This window comes from Idiotropiscis lumnitzeri, chromosome 4, assembly GCF_059441095.1.
Source record: "Idiotropiscis lumnitzeri isolate Australia: NSW breed Sydney's pygmy pipehorse chromosome 4, RoL_Ilum_1.0, whole genome shotgun sequence".
Lineage (NCBI taxonomy): Eukaryota > Metazoa > Chordata > Actinopteri > Syngnathiformes > Syngnathidae > Idiotropiscis > Idiotropiscis lumnitzeri.
The window spans coordinates 27,731,498-27,748,194 of NC_142394.1; the positions used below are offsets into that span (position 1 = coordinate 27,731,498).

Genomic DNA, 16,697 nt, shown 5'->3' on the forward strand with positions numbered 1-16,697 from the left:
ATGCTCCTCTATCGGCTCAGGCTGCAGGCGCCAAGCTCCGAACGGGGCCAATTCAGTGCAGACAGTGGCGAAAAAAGAATGTTTTGTACGATGAATGCACATAAAGGTTCATAAACAGATTATTAAAACAGTGCCTTTAAACACGGCAACAACTTTGCTAATTAAAAAAAAGAACAGACCCAAGAGAAAAAAAAAAAAAAAGATTTAGTTAAGCGTATTTTCTGAACTATAGAGCGCCCCTAGTGGTGAAAAAAAAAATCCACAAAAAAGCCGCAATGTTGTATTACCCGTATGGTTTAAAATTGCGGAAAAAAGTAGAGGTTTATCGTCCGGAAAATACGGTTAATAATCTTTTTGAAGAGAATTTCTCATTTCCAGTACCGACAAGTGCATTAATTCTGTAAAATGACCGCAAACTCAATGCATCGCAAACTCTCAAACTATCCGAATCGCATCGAATTGAATCGGAATCCCGCTCAATCGAATCGTTCCACGAGTCCTTGAATCTTAGCGCACTTCATGTATCGAATCGGCTTTTATTGGAGAAATGCAAACCTAAAGAAGGTATGCTTCGACCCAACATGAAACCACCGGCCAAATGTAATCCACTAAACGCTCATGTCACACGGCAGGATCATTGGTTCAACGGAGTGGGACGCTTGGATGGCAAGTCTGAAAGCATCCTTTGTCTGCTGCAGTGAGATGTTTGCGGCAGCAAAACAATAGCTCAAGCCGAGTGGAAGCATAGGCGATTGTATTATGGAGAGGGCAACAATAAGTCGGCATGACTTCAGCGTCAAAAAAAAAAAAGGAAAAGCAGGCCTGCAACAATGACATAAAAGCAGATGATCGGCATTTCAAAATATAGAAATTTGAAAAAGGTACCTGTTCCCTCCTTATTTCCATTCTGATGCGTCCGCAGCTCCTCGGACTTGTAGAAGTCAATGCTGGCGTACGTGTTGACGTTGGAGCCGCCGCTGTTGCCGACCGCTGCAGCCCCTCCTCCGACCACAGAACTCGCACCCAGCACCGAAAAGAGGCGCGCAGATGCCTGGCTCCCCAGGGGCCCATCCAGGGCCAAATGGGGGCTCTCCTTGTTGGCCAGGTCCAAGTCTATGTAGTTAAGGCCTTGCTCTGTGGTGGGCGCTTGAGAGGCAACGGGCTGCTGCTGTCCAGGGAGGGTTGATTGAGTGAGGGCATCCGAGACAGCACAATTGCGCCACGGCGTAACTTCGAAGCCCTGCCGGCGAGTCCCGGTTTGTTCTGGGAAGAGCGAGGCCGTGGATGAAGAGGGGGTTGAACCGGGAGTGGAGAGGGAAGATGAGGCGAGGAAGCTTTCGGAGCAATGTCGTCTGCGTCCCTGGGGGTCAGCACGGATAACTTTAGCTCCGTGGTCAGGGTTGAGCCCCGATTTGGCTAACGCAAAGTCTAAACCCCGTGACGCAACGGAGAGATCAGTCCTGTTTGGGGACGGAGCTTTGGGTGAGACGCTGGAGGACGACCTGGGAGCAGCGTTGTTATTCAGGCTGAAGGCCATCACCGTGTAGTCCCCGCAGGATGTGGGGGACTCCGACTCTGGGACGATCTCTCGGGTTTTCCTTAGCGGTGCCTCGGCAACTGCTGCCGCTTCATCACGAGGGCCGCTTGATCCGGGATCAGGGACTTTGGAGGCAAGAGCCAAAGTTGGGGGTGTGGGAGGGGTGTGGAAATGAGGGAAAACGAGCGGGGTATGTGGTGAGGGCGAAGGAGATGGGCCCAGGTCCATGTTGACATATTCAGAAGCAGCTGGAGAGGTGATGGGGGCAGTTGGGCTGTGGGAGACGGGGATAAAATTGCCAAGGCATGACACCGGCCTGTGTTGAGGATGCTGGTTATTCGTACCATGAGGGTTTGAGGAGCCATGCGTGAGGCCCCGGCCACGCCCTCCCGCAACCACAGGCGTGGTGCTGTTCTCCCCCTTAAACTCAATACTGACATACTCGCCGGGGCTCTTCGGTTCTGGGGGCAAAGGGTTCTCACGGACTCTGGGAAGTGTGTTGGCCTTGGATACATCAACAAACAAGCTCACAGGTCTGCTACGAGAGTGGATGCCGTGTTTTGGCAAGCCACCGGAGCCTCGTCGCTGCTGGAGCTTAATTCCATCTTTGGCCCCCCCACCGACGGCGCTGGCTGATCGTTCCTCACTTTCTCCGAGGCTCTCACTGCTGGCGGAGCTGGACGAGTAAGACGAAGAGGAAAGCGACAGGTGTCGCCCCGGCATTGAACTGCTGGTGGCCGTTTGCTCCTGACGCCCGGCTATTGTCCGACCTCCAGCCACTCCTCTACCACCGCTCCCGCTCGGCCTTCTGCCACGTCCGGGTCCATCGTCAAAGTGTCTGGAAGAGGGATTGTGTTTGTAAGACCTTGGGAGGGAATAGTAAGAGTACACCATCTTGGGGACTTGCTGTTGAGAACTGGTCTCCGAGTGGCTGTGTTCTGAAGGAGGCGGGCTACCATTTACAGAGCGAGCGCTGATAGGCGACATGTTCATGTAGTCACTACCTGCCCGGCTGTCGGCACTACCACAGCCCACCCAAGCCCCTGAAGAGAGACCGCCACGTTGATCGGGCGAGCAGCTGCTATTGGGAGACATGATCATATAGCCATCAGAGGTGGGTGGAGGTCGGATTTGCTGTGGAGGGGACACACTGCTGTTCGGCGTCATGGCCATGTAATCATCGGCAGGTTTCGGATCCGAGTCTGGGACAGAAACGGCCAAAGACTGGGACAGGGACACTGGAGGCTGAGTAACGCCAGGCAACATGGACATGTAGCCATTGTCCACTCCTAAATCAACAACACCACCTGATACCGCGCCTGTTTCACCTTTGAACTCTCCTGCCACATCTAAGTAACCCCCTCCCCCGCCTGACCCAGCACCCATGAGGGACTCCCTCTGCGTAGTGGAGGACGTGGATGAAAATGACTCGCGGCTGGTGCTCCTCGACATTATAGCATAGTCAGCTGAGTCTTCCTCTGTGGGCTCCTCACTTCTGTGCTGACACGGGACCAGCCTCTCCAAGGCCATCGGAGGTAAGGAGGCACGCTTGCTCAGCAGCCTCCGTTCCGCTTCACATTCCCGGCTGGAGGAACGGCGAAGTACTCTTCTTGTCTGGGCTTGGGAGCCACAGACCGGTGCTCCAGGTGCCGGAAAGGAGCTGGACGTCACACTGCTTTGATTGCTGCCGCTATTGCCACCACTGTGCTGTCCCATTAAAATGTAATTAGCTCCCTCCTCGCCAAGGGACTGGCTGCCAACACTACCAACCGAACTTCCCGCCAGGCTGGGGGAAACGAGGAGAGTCTGTTCCCCCGGACTGGAGCCATATTCATCTGAGGAGCCGTAATCACTGGGCGAACCAGAAACGGAGGTGCAATGCATCGGGACACGACTGTAGGGGCCAGTCCCTGCTCCGGTACCAGCACAAGATGCTATGCCTCCAAATTCCGATCCATGCCCTGAGCTGGAGGACAAGCTCGGAGCTGGGGAAGGTGCTGGCGTGGAAATGGAACGCATCAGACCAAGAGGCGTTTTAGCGGTTGAGGTGGGGGCCGAGCGAGTCGACTTTGACCTGAGGATCGGTGTGGTGGAACAAGAACCATTGGCTGAGGGACTGGAGCTGGGGACCCCGGTGAGGCCCTCCTCAACTTTGCTCCCATCACTGGCAGTGCGAGACCGTGGAAAGCTGTGTCGAGGGGTGGGAGAAGCGCTGGCACTGGTCACCCCCGTTCCACAGTTCGCTCCTCCGGGAGGCTCTGTTCTGGGCCGGCGGGTGAAGCCCACCTGGCTGGGCGGAGGGTTGGAGTGGTGGCGGCGCGTGGGAACACTGATCGGGTTGGAGGCGGTTGCACCTCCTCCTGGACCGGAGTTTGACTGCGATTTACTTCGTTGCCGAAACTCCTCGCTGAGCGCCTTCATTGCCTCGAGCAACGTTTCATGCATGTTTTGGGCAACCACTGAATCATCCACCTAGACATTTGGACAAAACACAAACGCCGCACGTTTTTATAGGTGTCATTGCATAGACAGAGGTGTGAACAATAATACAATGGCCACCGCTATAGCGCAGGTTCATCATCTTTAATCATTTTATCGATTCTATTTTCTATTGATACCAATCACCTAACTATTGCGATAAATATCGATATCAAATTATATAAATTGTACTTTAAACATGAATGGGACTGGAGATCCGAGACTTACCTGCATCCAGAACTCGCCCGGGCCTGTCACAGCAGAGCGGCCAACCTCGACGAAGAAGAAATTTTCAGAGTGCCCACAGCGCCGAACATTCATCAGCTGCAGTACCACAGCTGCAGCATCGGAGTTGAGCTTGACGAAGTTGATCGTTTTGTCCGTCAGGCAGAGACGGTAGATGCCCACCAGGTTTTTGGCCTGACCCAGACCTTTGGGCCAGACTTTCACCTGCCAGACCTCTTTGAAGGCCGGCCCAGGGTTGGGGACACCGTAGTCCCCGGCAGCTCCTTTATCAGACGGGTTCTTACCTAAAAAGTACAAGACAAAAATGCGGGCTGGGTTAAATTGAACCGTGGGAAGAAACGTAGCGCTGATATGAACACGGCCACTATTTACCCGGCTTTCTTTGATACTCTGTGCCGCAGCTTTTCAGATTTCCAACCAGATAGGTGTGCAAAGCGAGCATGCACGAGCTTGTGTGACCGGCTATGTACCTGCGGGCTCCATACCTGGGGGTCTCGTTTGTCAACCACACACATATACACCCTGACGCGCAAACACAAGCGCGCATACCAGCGTGGAAAAAGTCGACTGCTGACAAGTGAAGCTCAACAATGATGAACGGTTCTGGGAGGAGGGGAGAAATCCGAAGTAAACCAACACTTAAAGGAATGTCTTCAAAAAAAAGGTCTTAAAATGTCTGGGGCAGGTCTTAAAACCATCCGCTCACTTTGTTAACTTGTAAAAATCGGTCCTTTCATTGGCACCGGCAGCCCATTCATGCTTTGTGTGTGTCCACAAAGTGACTATTATGGAGGAGAAAGCTCTTGATGACTTCTTTCAACAATGAGCATCATTTGAGTGCTTCGTTGCCGCTCGCTCATCGGAAGCAGGAAATTTGGCTTTGTGGTTTCTTACGCTTGTGAGCAAAATGGACCACACATCTGTTGATTCGAGTGCTCCAATTGAAGAAATACTTTTAGTCACGCATGTGTGAGGGCAAAGTGTTACGCTACGCATCCAAACAGGTCTCCTCAAAAACAAAGAGTAACTCACGTGTTGTAGCGGTTAAAGAGATGGAAATGAAACCAAACAGGTTTGTAAGAGGTGTCGTTTCAGTATTTCTAGTAGGCTAGCTGCAGTTAGCTTAACGGTTATTAGCTTGTTTTCCCTCTAATAAGGAGGTTTACAAGTCAAATGTTTGGCGTTCTGGACTTTTATTTTCTATTTCCGAGTAAATTGTGAAGAAAATCTGAGAGGTGAAGTGACAATTCTTGTTTCAATTTGCTTGTGTAAAGTTGCCTTGAGGAAGAAATGCGCGATAGCAAAAAAAGTGCTTTGCCTTGCCTCCATGAAGTTCGAGTTCCGGCCCCCAGGTCTTCAATTTTACTAGCCTGTTAGCTTGTTTTGGACACATACAAATAGTCTGTAATTTTCAAGAGTTTTACAAATGTTTTTTTTTTGCTTCCTATTGGACAACGTTTGGAATTCCCTTCAGCTTGTTAGTACGATGCGTGGGTTAGAAGACAACTCAAAAAGTATTGTTTTTTTTCCTTTCTTAAATTAGTATAACCGTTTTTGTAGAGTCAACACATCATGGGCAGGGTATTGCCACTAATTAATTAATTAATTAATTAATCTAAATTATATAATTCGCTCCATTGGCATTATTGAACGCCTCTTTTGGAAATTGATTAAAAAATAATTGATCTGTTAGTCATTAAAATAAATAAACGAAGACAAATTTGTGTCCAACGCAGATACCAATATGTGAGTAAAATTACAATAATTGATTAATTTAAAACTTTACAACTGAGAAAAAAAATAAAATCTGCTAAATCTATTTTGAGGAGGGTTTTAAGTTGGGAAAAAAAAATCTAATGATTTTCCCTGCTTTTAAACGAACTAATATCAACCATTTAACTCGGGCAGCCGATTAATCGGCCGGGCTCTGGTGTCGAGTCTCCAATGAAAAACAATTTTACCCCAAAAAAATAAAATAAAATAACTTAAAAATAATTTTTTCGTGGACTTTAAACGGCCAATTTAAAACATTTAACATAACATCCAACGGCAACCATTCGCTGACAAAGACGTCCGATGACGCACCGCGGAGGCCCCATTAGCCAAGCTTCCGCCGATGCTTTCTGGCTGCGTCAAAGAACTGGAGGAGCATTTACAAGTTCAAAGCCAATTCGAATAGATGCTGTGCCGAGAGCCAGTGGAGTCTTGTGGCTTCTTTGCCGTGCGTGTATCAACACGCACGTCCCCGACACACTGAGCTAGATGACTCACTCAAGGCCGTGCGTGGCTGTTTTGTGCTTCTCTCAGAGCTCCTCTATTAAGATTTACAACAGGAAGGAGTTGATAGTTGGGGGATTTTTTTTTTTTTTTCGAGAGGCGAGCAAGGGAATGGGGGCTTTTCGGGAGATTGCAAAAAGATATCGGCGACTGTAAAAACAAAACGTGTGAGAACAAAACTATTTCAAATGCTAAGTCAGAATGCCAATTAGGGTTTAGCATCATTTTCATTTGGAGAGGCCAAACACTATTTGTTTGGAGAAGGACACAGTGCTCGACTTCATATGCAAACACACTCACTTTCATCTGGAGGCCACTCAGGCTCACCCAAAAAATGAATTAATCACATTCAAATCAACATCATCATGTAGTAGAATCTTGAACAATTTGGAAAGCAGCAAGAATTGAAAAAAAAATCTGCTTAACTGATTTAATCCCAGAAATTTTCACTTGAGGAAACCCCTCAATTTCAGCGTTTTTTGGGGGATTTTGACTGATTTTGCGAAGCCAACAGAATATTGTGTTCTAATGCTGTAAAAACAAGGAGCCATGGCGCAAAAAAAAAAAAAAAAAAAGGCAAAGACGTATAAATACGTCTTTGGGAGCTGGGACTGCGATTTTGAAAACGTATAACAAGTATATTTTATGGCTTGAATTAGTTTATTTCAGTCACTCGCTACTCGGCAGGCTTTGTTTTTATTATTTATTCTATTTTATGGATGATGGTTATCATGAAACATGAAGAGTTTAAGTTAGAAAGCCTCAGATGTGTTTGTACTCTCGTTGTAATCTGATTAGGTTTTAGTAAAGTAGCTAATCAAAGTAGATTACCTTTTTTTCATATTAATTCTTGGCAAATGCTTGCTCGTGTTTGTTGAAAAATACACGGGAAGAGGACCTTGAAAAAAAAATCATTGCATAGTAAATCGCAATATCAGAGGGGTGGGGGGGGGGGTATTAGGTTCGTCTTCAAAGGGATTTCGCTGTACTTTACACATGCGCACATTTTCGTCCGGAGGTCACTCAGGCTTATAAAAATAAAATAAAATCTCAAAAAGCTAGCGCACAGTTTATCAGAATCCATCCTCTCTTGGTGACGTAACGCAAGAATTGATTCTTGGTGTTGTCATCTAAATTATGTAGCAGCGTCCTCTGCCTTTCCTCTCTCTGGGTGTCTTCCCAGCAGTCTACAAAGGCGGTTGGAAATGTACGGGGGAGGGGGGGGGGGATCAAGGTACAGTATGAAACATTTGCCTTGAGCTTGCTTCCGCCCAAGCAATAACCTTGGGATGCTTCTGATTTCTGATTTGTCTTCCTCCAAGGCAACCGAGCTCCTTTACAAAACTGATTCTTGTAGTATCTTATGTAGACCACTAGTGGTAACAAACACACTTTAGTTTATACGTAATATTGTACTTTATAAAAAAAATCTTTTTTTTTTTTTTTTTACACTTTGCATCAATTGACAGTCAAATGTGCTGCTACCCAACGTGGCAAGTAGAATATAAACAATCCAGATCGTCGCAGCTCCTCGCAGACGATAAAGAAAATGTGACGGTGAGAATTAGATTAAGTGTAGAATTGTGTTGCTGTTTAAATGTCGGTTGATTGAGTTACCAATTATGCGGAAGAATTAGCATGATGTTAGAGGACGAAAGCTAAAATAAGGGTCCGTTTTAAAAATACGTTTAATTGTCTCTTAGGCTGACTTGACTTCAAGCGTTTAGTAAATTAATCAATTTAATTGAAGTAGGGGAAAAAAATAATGTCATAATATTATTAAAAAAAATAATCATGAGGCTGCGGTACTCGAATGCTCGTCTTTATAGTTATACTTGGTTATATTTTTCTGTGGCACTTGATGTACAACGTGCCCCATTTCAAACCGCAGAAGCAAGCAAAAAAAAAAAACAAAAAAAAAAGAAAGTGCCTACATGTCCACAATTGGGTTCCGACTCGACAAGCCGGTCGCAATTCATTTTTCGCCGATTGCTCAGGCGCGTCCAAAACGATTCCAATTTACGATGTTATAGAACGGCTTTTTCATAGCCAGCATCCTGTAAATCAGTGCAGTCGGCTCCTCGCATTTCCAACGCGTGACCTCATTGCCGTAGCACGCCGTGATGCTTTTCCACACCGCACAGACTGCAAAAGAACCCCCCACTACCCCCCCCCCCCCTTCCGAGCTCCCTCCTCCCTCTTACCCCGCCCACCCTCAATTGGCGCTTTGTACTTTTCCCAGGGCCGTCATGTGTGCCCCCTTTTCTCGTTTCAACCTCGCCACTTCCTCAAGCTTCATCCCGCCGTCCCGTGCGTAATCCCTCCATCCGGGCCCGCACCGGAGAACACGAGGCTTCCCGACTCTGACGCCGCCATCTGCCCCGGGTTAAACTCGCATGTGTTCCCAGTTATCCCCACAGCCAGAAAAGGAGGCATTTAAGGATGGGACACACACACACACACACGCACACACGCATCCGCACACAAAAAATAAACACCAGGAGAACCTCAAACTTCTGGCGCGCGTCTCCCACTTGCTGGTTAGCTTGGTGTTGCGGTAGTAAACAGCGATTGGGAACAGGACGTTCCCGCTTTCTTTGACAGAGAAGTTTGAGTCTGCAGAAATACTGTACCGAGAAAATAAAACCATTCGAGAATTTAATAGCGCTCAATTGATCAAATTCAAATTGGCATTGCGGCGTAAAATGCTAATTCAGAAGAAATCGTAAAAGCTGAAATTTGGGGGGGAAAATGCAAATAAAAAAGGTGTGTAATTAATCGTAATTCAACTACAATTTCTACACTCAACATATTCAAATTTTCCATTTTATTCTTAGATATTAAAATAATAATGAAAAAAATTAAATCATATTTAATACTATAGTTTGCATACTGGAGTTTAAAATTTGAGCATTCCATTAAAATGATTTAAATGTTGCAGCAGTGACACTTTAAGTGAATAGCAAGTACACTCCATTTTTTTATACAAGGAAACTTAAATGTATAAATTTGAACCTTTTTAAAAAGAAAAAAAATTAAGATAAAATAAATTTGATTTGTTTGAATAGTTTCCATTTAGATATTTTTTTGTACCCCCAAAAATCATTTCAATAATCGTGATTTTAATTATTACTAAAATAATCACAATGAATATTATTTTCAATAATCAAGATACCCGATGAGAAGAGGACCCCCAAGAAAATTGCATATTAAATCGCAATATTTAAGGAGAAAAAAATCTATAAATTTAAAAAAAATATCGAGATATATTTTGAGGATGCAGCAATTCAGGAATCAAGTTATCCAGTTCCTCAGTACCGTGTGAATGAATATTTCATGTCCCCCTAAATTTAAAAACTCCTAAATTTTTTAAGTTGAGCTTTGCTGCGGAAGAAAAAAAAAATGGAGCATCCGAATGAAATATAGAAAACATCTGGGCTGCGCGTATACAAAAATGGAGCATATTCAATTGCATCCCAAAGGATACGCGAGGAAATAGAAGGGGGCGGGGCCAGTAATGTAAAGCTGATCCATTTGAGGCCGCTTCCTGACCGCTTTGACCACAGCGCTCACGTGCACCATCTGCAATAATCAATATCGTAAAAGCTTGATGATGCTTTTAAAGAAGACGTGACGGAAAAATGGCAACACGGGTGCAACGGCGCTCCGCAAGTCTGCCTAACGCTTCGGAGGTCCGTCTTTTAAACGCAGCTGGATTAGAGTTTGTGGATTGTTTTTCCTCAGATACGCTGGTTTCTTGAACTGTTTATCAAATCAAAGGGAAAGATTTCCCACACATTTACCGCAAGTCAGAATGATTGTTTTAACAAATTGTGGGTTTTTTTCTCCCGTCGTCCCTTGAAGGGTCTCGAGACAAAATGTTCTCATTTATTTTATTCTTTAATAAGATTTTTGTCCTTTTATCTGTCTATTTGTTTCTAGAATGAGTTTATTTAGAAAATGCTTTGTTTTAGGATAGTTTTAGTATGTTTTTTTTTTTATATATAAAGTATTCGTCAAGAGCATGATATATATATAAAAAAAAAAACAGTTCACTAAGTATTAAGGTAAATTAGAATTCTCAAACAATTTGTTATCTATGAATGTACAGCAAGAAGAAAAAACTAATGACATTTTCAACATAATTAGAGTTCATTTTACTTAGTTTTGTAAACGGCACTTTCAGTTATTTTTTTTCATTCCATAATCTTGGGTTATTTATTTTTTTTGTACTTTTTTTTTTTTTAATTCTACTGTACTGATTAAAACGTTCTGTCCATAAAATCCAAAATATTGGCGTGATTATTTCGGTCGTGGGCATAGGTAGAGATGTCCGTATTGATTTTTGATTGCATTTGTTTTTTGTTTTGTTTGTTCAGAGAGGAAAACACTAAACTCCCATAAAATCTCAAATATTGAGCCGATTGTTTTGACATTTTCAGAAATTGACGTGGACATGAGTAGAGATGTGCATATTGTCGGCAGAAACCTCATATGTCCAAATATGGTCATTTTGATTTTTTTTCCCCACAATTTGATACTAATGGTCTACCGGCTATGTCTGTAATTTTTAGCCAATATTAGCCAATTTAAAATGGTGAAAATAGTTGCTGTGTGGCGTAATTGAAATAATAATAATAAATAAATAAATAATAAGAATAAAACTATTTAAAGTCTGAGTACTGTTTTTTTTTTTAAACAATAATGAGTGAAAATATTAATCTTCACTCAATTAAGTTGGCTTGTTTGTTTAACATCCATCCATCTGATGCGCCGTTGCAGAAGAACCCTCGATTGTTTGCCACAGAGGTAAATCGCAATCTGCCCAACTGGTGAGTGACGTGGGTGCCAGTGAATGAAAGCCTCGCTGTTTTTTTTTTGTTAGTTTTTTTTTACAGTTTGCGATTGTGCATGGAGCCACTCAATTAATCGTCACAACGTCAGGCAAACTTGAAAGGAAAATAATGTGACGTCTGGAGAGCAGCTGATTCGCTGCCGAGCCAAGCGGCGACACAAATTCAACAAGCTCAATTTTAGGGGAGCCCTCAAAGACTTGTAACAACACTTTGATGCTGCCAACACCGCGGCGACATACACCGGCCTCCATCTGAGTGGAGATACAATTTCCGTCTCGTTTATAGCCGGCGCTGCAGCTCCAAATTTGGACTCTGCTATTTGGTTTTATGGAGGTCAACAATTCCTGAGGTGATGCCAGAGCCGCGGGGGCAATTTTCCTGGCAAACGGCAAGCGCGGGGGCCGCGCCTCCGCCCTGTTCTGTCGAGGTGAAGCCTTTACACACTCCACTGACTCCTAATAGCTGAACAAATAGCCGCCCTCAATACTGATACTGTACTCATGGCCCGAAAGGGTCTTACTGCACTCAGCTGAATAAATAACTGCGATCCGCGTATCGCCATGCGCGGCGGCACGCTCGTATTTGTGCAATTAGCATCCGCTCGAGGAGAGCCCATGTGATACCGGGCGTTTCCTGGGGTCACTTCAGGCCACGTTTCCAGGACCCAGTCAGGCACGCTACGGGATGACATCCAAAGTTGTGCAGGTTACTAAAATAATTCAAGTCGGCACTTTACTGAAGCCGGGCCCCAACAAGGGGTAGAATAGTTTGGGGATTTTTATTAGAGTTACTTTTGATTTTGTTTGGACTTTAGTTTTTTTTCATTATTTTTTTTTTCCCATGCTTTGTTTTAGTTTAATTTGACTTTTTTTTTCATTTTTTTTTTTTCCATGCTTTGTTTTAGTTTAGTTTGACTTGGATATTGGATGGATAGTTTTAGTATTAGTTTTAATCGATTAAAAAAGACTTTTTAAAAAAAGTCATTAGGTACTATGTAATAAAGTAAAGTACACTTCTCAAACGACTTTTTGAGCGTCCTTCTTTTTTACGATCGTTAAAATCTACCCCAAAAGTGTGTGGCTGATCTTAATCGACAAATCTCGCTGTAATTCTCGATTTTTGTTTTCATTTTTCAAACATTTTTATTTAATTTTAACAAAATATTTGTAATTTTTTTTACCTTTCTTCAACGCTCGCCACATTATAACATTTTTATCATGAAGTCAGCAACGGACCAAACACAAAGCATGCAGCCACACGTCATATATTCTTTATCCTCTGCGAAGAATGACGATTATTAATGCTATTCTGATGAACTCCATGAACAGTAAATCTGTCTGTCTGTCTATCGCTCCAAAGTGGCCAAGAAGCGTTCTCCAGAAAGAGCAGCAAAGACGGCAGACATTCATAATCGAGCCTTTTTCTGATTTGCACCGCTTTCAAAATCCGCCCGATTAAGGGTCCGTGAACACATTTCCAGATTGTGCAAGTGTGCCTGCAGGTTGAGAAGCCCCCCCACCCCCCCACCCCACCCCTCGGCGGCGCTTGATTATCTCAAACTTGAATCCAAAGCCGCGATTTCACCTGCGGCGCGCCACTGGAAACCGCGGCGGCCAAACCCTGCCACGCTTTGAAAAGAACCTCTCACGGCAGCCGTTGCACTGAGGGTGTGGCTCCAGGCAGAACAGTGCAGCATCTTTTGGATGCACACAGTCTGCAAGCTGTGAATCTTTCGAGTAGGGGACAAGTTCTTCACTGTACTGACGGCCATGCGGCGCATGCCAGCGGCTGCGTTATTAAGCGCCGGCGATTCGGACACTGTTCAGTGTTGGTGTCGAGGACTTTTTTCACTCCTCGATGAGCCGCCGTCATCAGAGAGAGCGTTGTTGTTAGTTTTTTGTTGTTTTCGCCCCCCCCCCTTTCGAACGACTCGCCATGCATGAGCAGAAACGGAACAACGCAAAACTAGCACGGCCCGATCGACACAAAATTTGGTGGACATGATGATCAAAACGAGACGTACGAAAAAGTCGCAGGGATTCACAAAATTAAACAGGACGTCGGCCATTTTGCAGCGAGTTTCATGAAAAAGAGGGCTGGAAGTGAGGAAATAAAAAAATTGCCCGGTCACCAGTTTCACAGATCGACATGAAATGTCTATCAGAAGAAAATGCGCAAAAATATTCCAAAGCCTCGTGCACAAATTTGAAGTCAGACATTTTGAGGCAAATTCAATGCAAAAACAGTCGTGGAAGTGAACCAAAAAAAAAATAAATATGAAATTTGGTGGCGATGTCTCTCACAACAAAATGCACAAAACTGTCGCAAGGACCCATGCCTAAACGTGAACCAGCAGTCAACCATTTTGGGGCGAATGCCATGAAAAAAAGGGTCCTAAAAAGTTTGCCAAAATGGGTCACCCGTGTCATCAAATTTGTTGGACATTTTGATCATCACAAAAAAAAAAAAAGAAAAAGCCTCAAGGACCCAAACCCCCGAAATTGAAAAGAAAGTCTCCCATTTCTGTTTTAGCCATTCTAGATCCATTCCCTGACTTGGTGGGCAGAACGCGTCTCCACACACATTCCGAGGAGGCTGGGCAGAAACGTGCTAAATGCCTGACAAATGCGACTCGCACATAAACACAATGGTGTGAAGACAAAGTGTCCACACTCGGCCGCTTGACTGCCGCCGCTAATCAGCCGCTTTATGCAACAGAGCAGCAGGTCATGTGTGAGGAGCACCTTGAACTCTTGGGATCTTGTTTGCCCGGATTGCGTCAGCGACTCGGAGAGGCGAGGCGAGGTTGAGCAGGTGACTGCGGAGCGGACGCACTCCGCGCCGTCGCTCCGACAGCTGTGTTGACACAGCGGGCCGATAGAGGTTGATTGTGGAATGTGAGCATTTGGCCCACTTGTGAGCACTTCAGGGACCATTAGGATGGACCAATCGGCGGGCGGAACCAGACGGTCGTCTGGAATTTCTTCTTCGGCATCAGCGCATGGGCAACGTCTGCATGTGACCACATTTTTGGGGGCAAGTGCTGAAGCCCCGATCAGCACAGACAATGAAAGTATTTTCAATGGAGGCGAAAGGACGGCGCAGTGGCTTTTAAAAAGTCTACACACCCCTGTTCAAACGGCAAAGACGCAATCTTAAATTGGGCGATAATATGATCACAATCAGCGATTGCAATGAATTTCAGGTTGCTCAAGGTGATCAGCCTTGAGCATATTTGCGGGCGTGACAACAGGCAATCACAGTCGACCTTTTCAGCCTCCACTTTTGTTTCTGTTGCGAGGTGCAGAAACGATTGATGTCAGTCGGTCTCATTTTTTTTGTGTTTGTTATCTGTGAAACACAAACTTAATGTTTGTTTTCGGTGTTCTTCGATTTTACGTCGAATACGAGCCTCTCAAGAAAACGCCCTCAGCTGGTCAAAGTTAGACATTGCACCCAATTCAATCTGTTTTTTTTTCCCACTTCACTGTGCTTTGGACCTTTTTTTTCCCCTTTACATTTATCTTAGTTTATGCTTTAAAACTGACAGCAAAAAAAAATCATGACACGAAATGATCTGAAAAAATATTTTGTATTTTTTCTTCTTTTTTTTTCATGATTGAATACCAATTTTTGGAGGAATTGATGACAAAAAAAAGTTGAGTTTGTTTTTTGAAAATACAACTGAAGGAACAAAAAAGGGCTCCAGGCAAAGGCTTTGAGCACCACCAGAGGTCTACCCGTGCACATGCCTGCACTCACAACTTCATGCAGTTGTTCTCTTTAGAATAAGAAGCAAAAAAATGGGTCTTGAACAGGGTGGCATTCTCCGACGTAAACAAGTTGAAAATATCACCCGAGTGTTCCCAAACTCTTCCAGTTGACAGAAACCACACGCGCGCACACACAAACAAAATAACATGCTTCCACTCTCCCTATAAAAATCTGTGATGCCGCTTTCCTGGTCTGGACATTTAAAAAAAAAAACACTCCTCAAGCACTCAGTAAAGCACGCACGCACGCGCACGATTTTGATGGTCCCTGCAGCCGCTGTCTGCCACGTTTGCCTCCTGTGCACGCGCGTGTTTGTGTGTGCGTGTGTATATATACTGACTTTTACACTGCAGGTCCACCATGGCCTGGTACCAGTCGTCCTGGTCGGCTTCGTTGTCAGCAGCGACGGCGAAGCTCTCGGCCCGCGTGTACAGGACGATCATGTGCTTGTTCTTGGAGTCGGCCCGCTTGTTGATGTTGAAGCAGGTCTCCAGCAGCACGGCCTTCTTTGGGACGGGGGCCTTGCCACGAAATTTCTTCTCGCTCTCGTAGTACTCCAGGCGAGCAGCACCGCGTTCCGATCCCGAGCGCAGCACGAAGTAGCGCCGGTGCATGGACTTGTGCTTGCGGAGGTAGCCGCTCTTGCGCACGTCCTCGCCGTTATCCGCAGCCTGGCCGTCCATCGTGTCGCCCGCCACCAGCGCCCCCCAGCCGGGCGACGCGTTGTGTCCTCGCGGCGAGCTGGCGGAGCTCATTCAAACATCTCCCGACTCCCCCCACTCGGCCATGTGAGGTTGGAGTGGCGCCCCCACCGCCTCAGACGCGAGTCTTGTTTACTCCCCCAAAGCTTCGCTTCCTCACGCTTTGCGCAAGCAACTTTCGACCTGCACTCCGCTAGGACTTACTGCGAGAGCAATTTGAAGGCATAGCGACCCCGCCGCCTCGGTTCCGCGTCCACGGTGGTCCACTACCGTGGAACTGTCACACGACCGAACTCAACTCAACTGAACTCAACACGACGCGACGTCCTAGTAGTACTCTAGAACGCGGTGCGTTCAAGGACCTCAGCGTGAGCTCGGAGATCACAAGACTCCGATTGAATAAGTCGATTGAATAAATCGCGTAAAACATAATTTTTGATAACCCTTTTGATAACTGAACTGTGGAAAAATACTTTCCATTTCTGTTTACTTTCAATGTATATCGCGGCGGAAGACACGTTAGACTAAATGTAACATGTTGTTTTTGTAAAACGTCGTTAAAATAAATAAAAACTCAAACTAAAATTAAAAACTCAACTTAAGTAGCTGTATATTTGACTATAGGCGCGAAATACTGTCCACCAATGTCAGTCGACACAACACTGGAAAGTGTTGCGTTCAGGGACCTCGGCCTGAGAACACTACACTGAATTGCGACTGGCTGCCGTTAAACGACTATGAAAATAGTAAAGCAAAAGTAACTTCAAGTAGAAGACACTTCTATTGAAAAAAGACTGGTCAAAGTTATATCTGAGTAATCCTGAAAAA

The 16,697-nt window shown here is 45.3% G+C and overlaps 1 protein-coding gene across 1 annotated transcript in view; it reads right to left on the minus strand.

Moving 5' to 3' along the window:
- Nucleotides 1-16,157, minus strand: part of LOC148338956 (insulin receptor substrate 1-B) — a 29,432-nt gene extending 13,275 nt beyond the window's left edge. Inside the window, exons 1-3 of the mRNA XM_088293844.1 lie at nt 15,509-16,157; nt 4,244-4,545; nt 886-4,009 (exon numbers count right to left, since the gene is read on the minus strand). Coding sequence (XP_088149970.1) covers nt 886-4,009; nt 4,244-4,545; nt 15,509-15,923 — 3,841 coding nt within the window. The 5' untranslated portion in view covers nt 15,924-16,157. The remainder of the gene's footprint in view (nt 1-885; nt 4,010-4,243; nt 4,546-15,508) is intronic.
- Nucleotides 16,158-16,697: the final 540 nt, after the last annotated feature.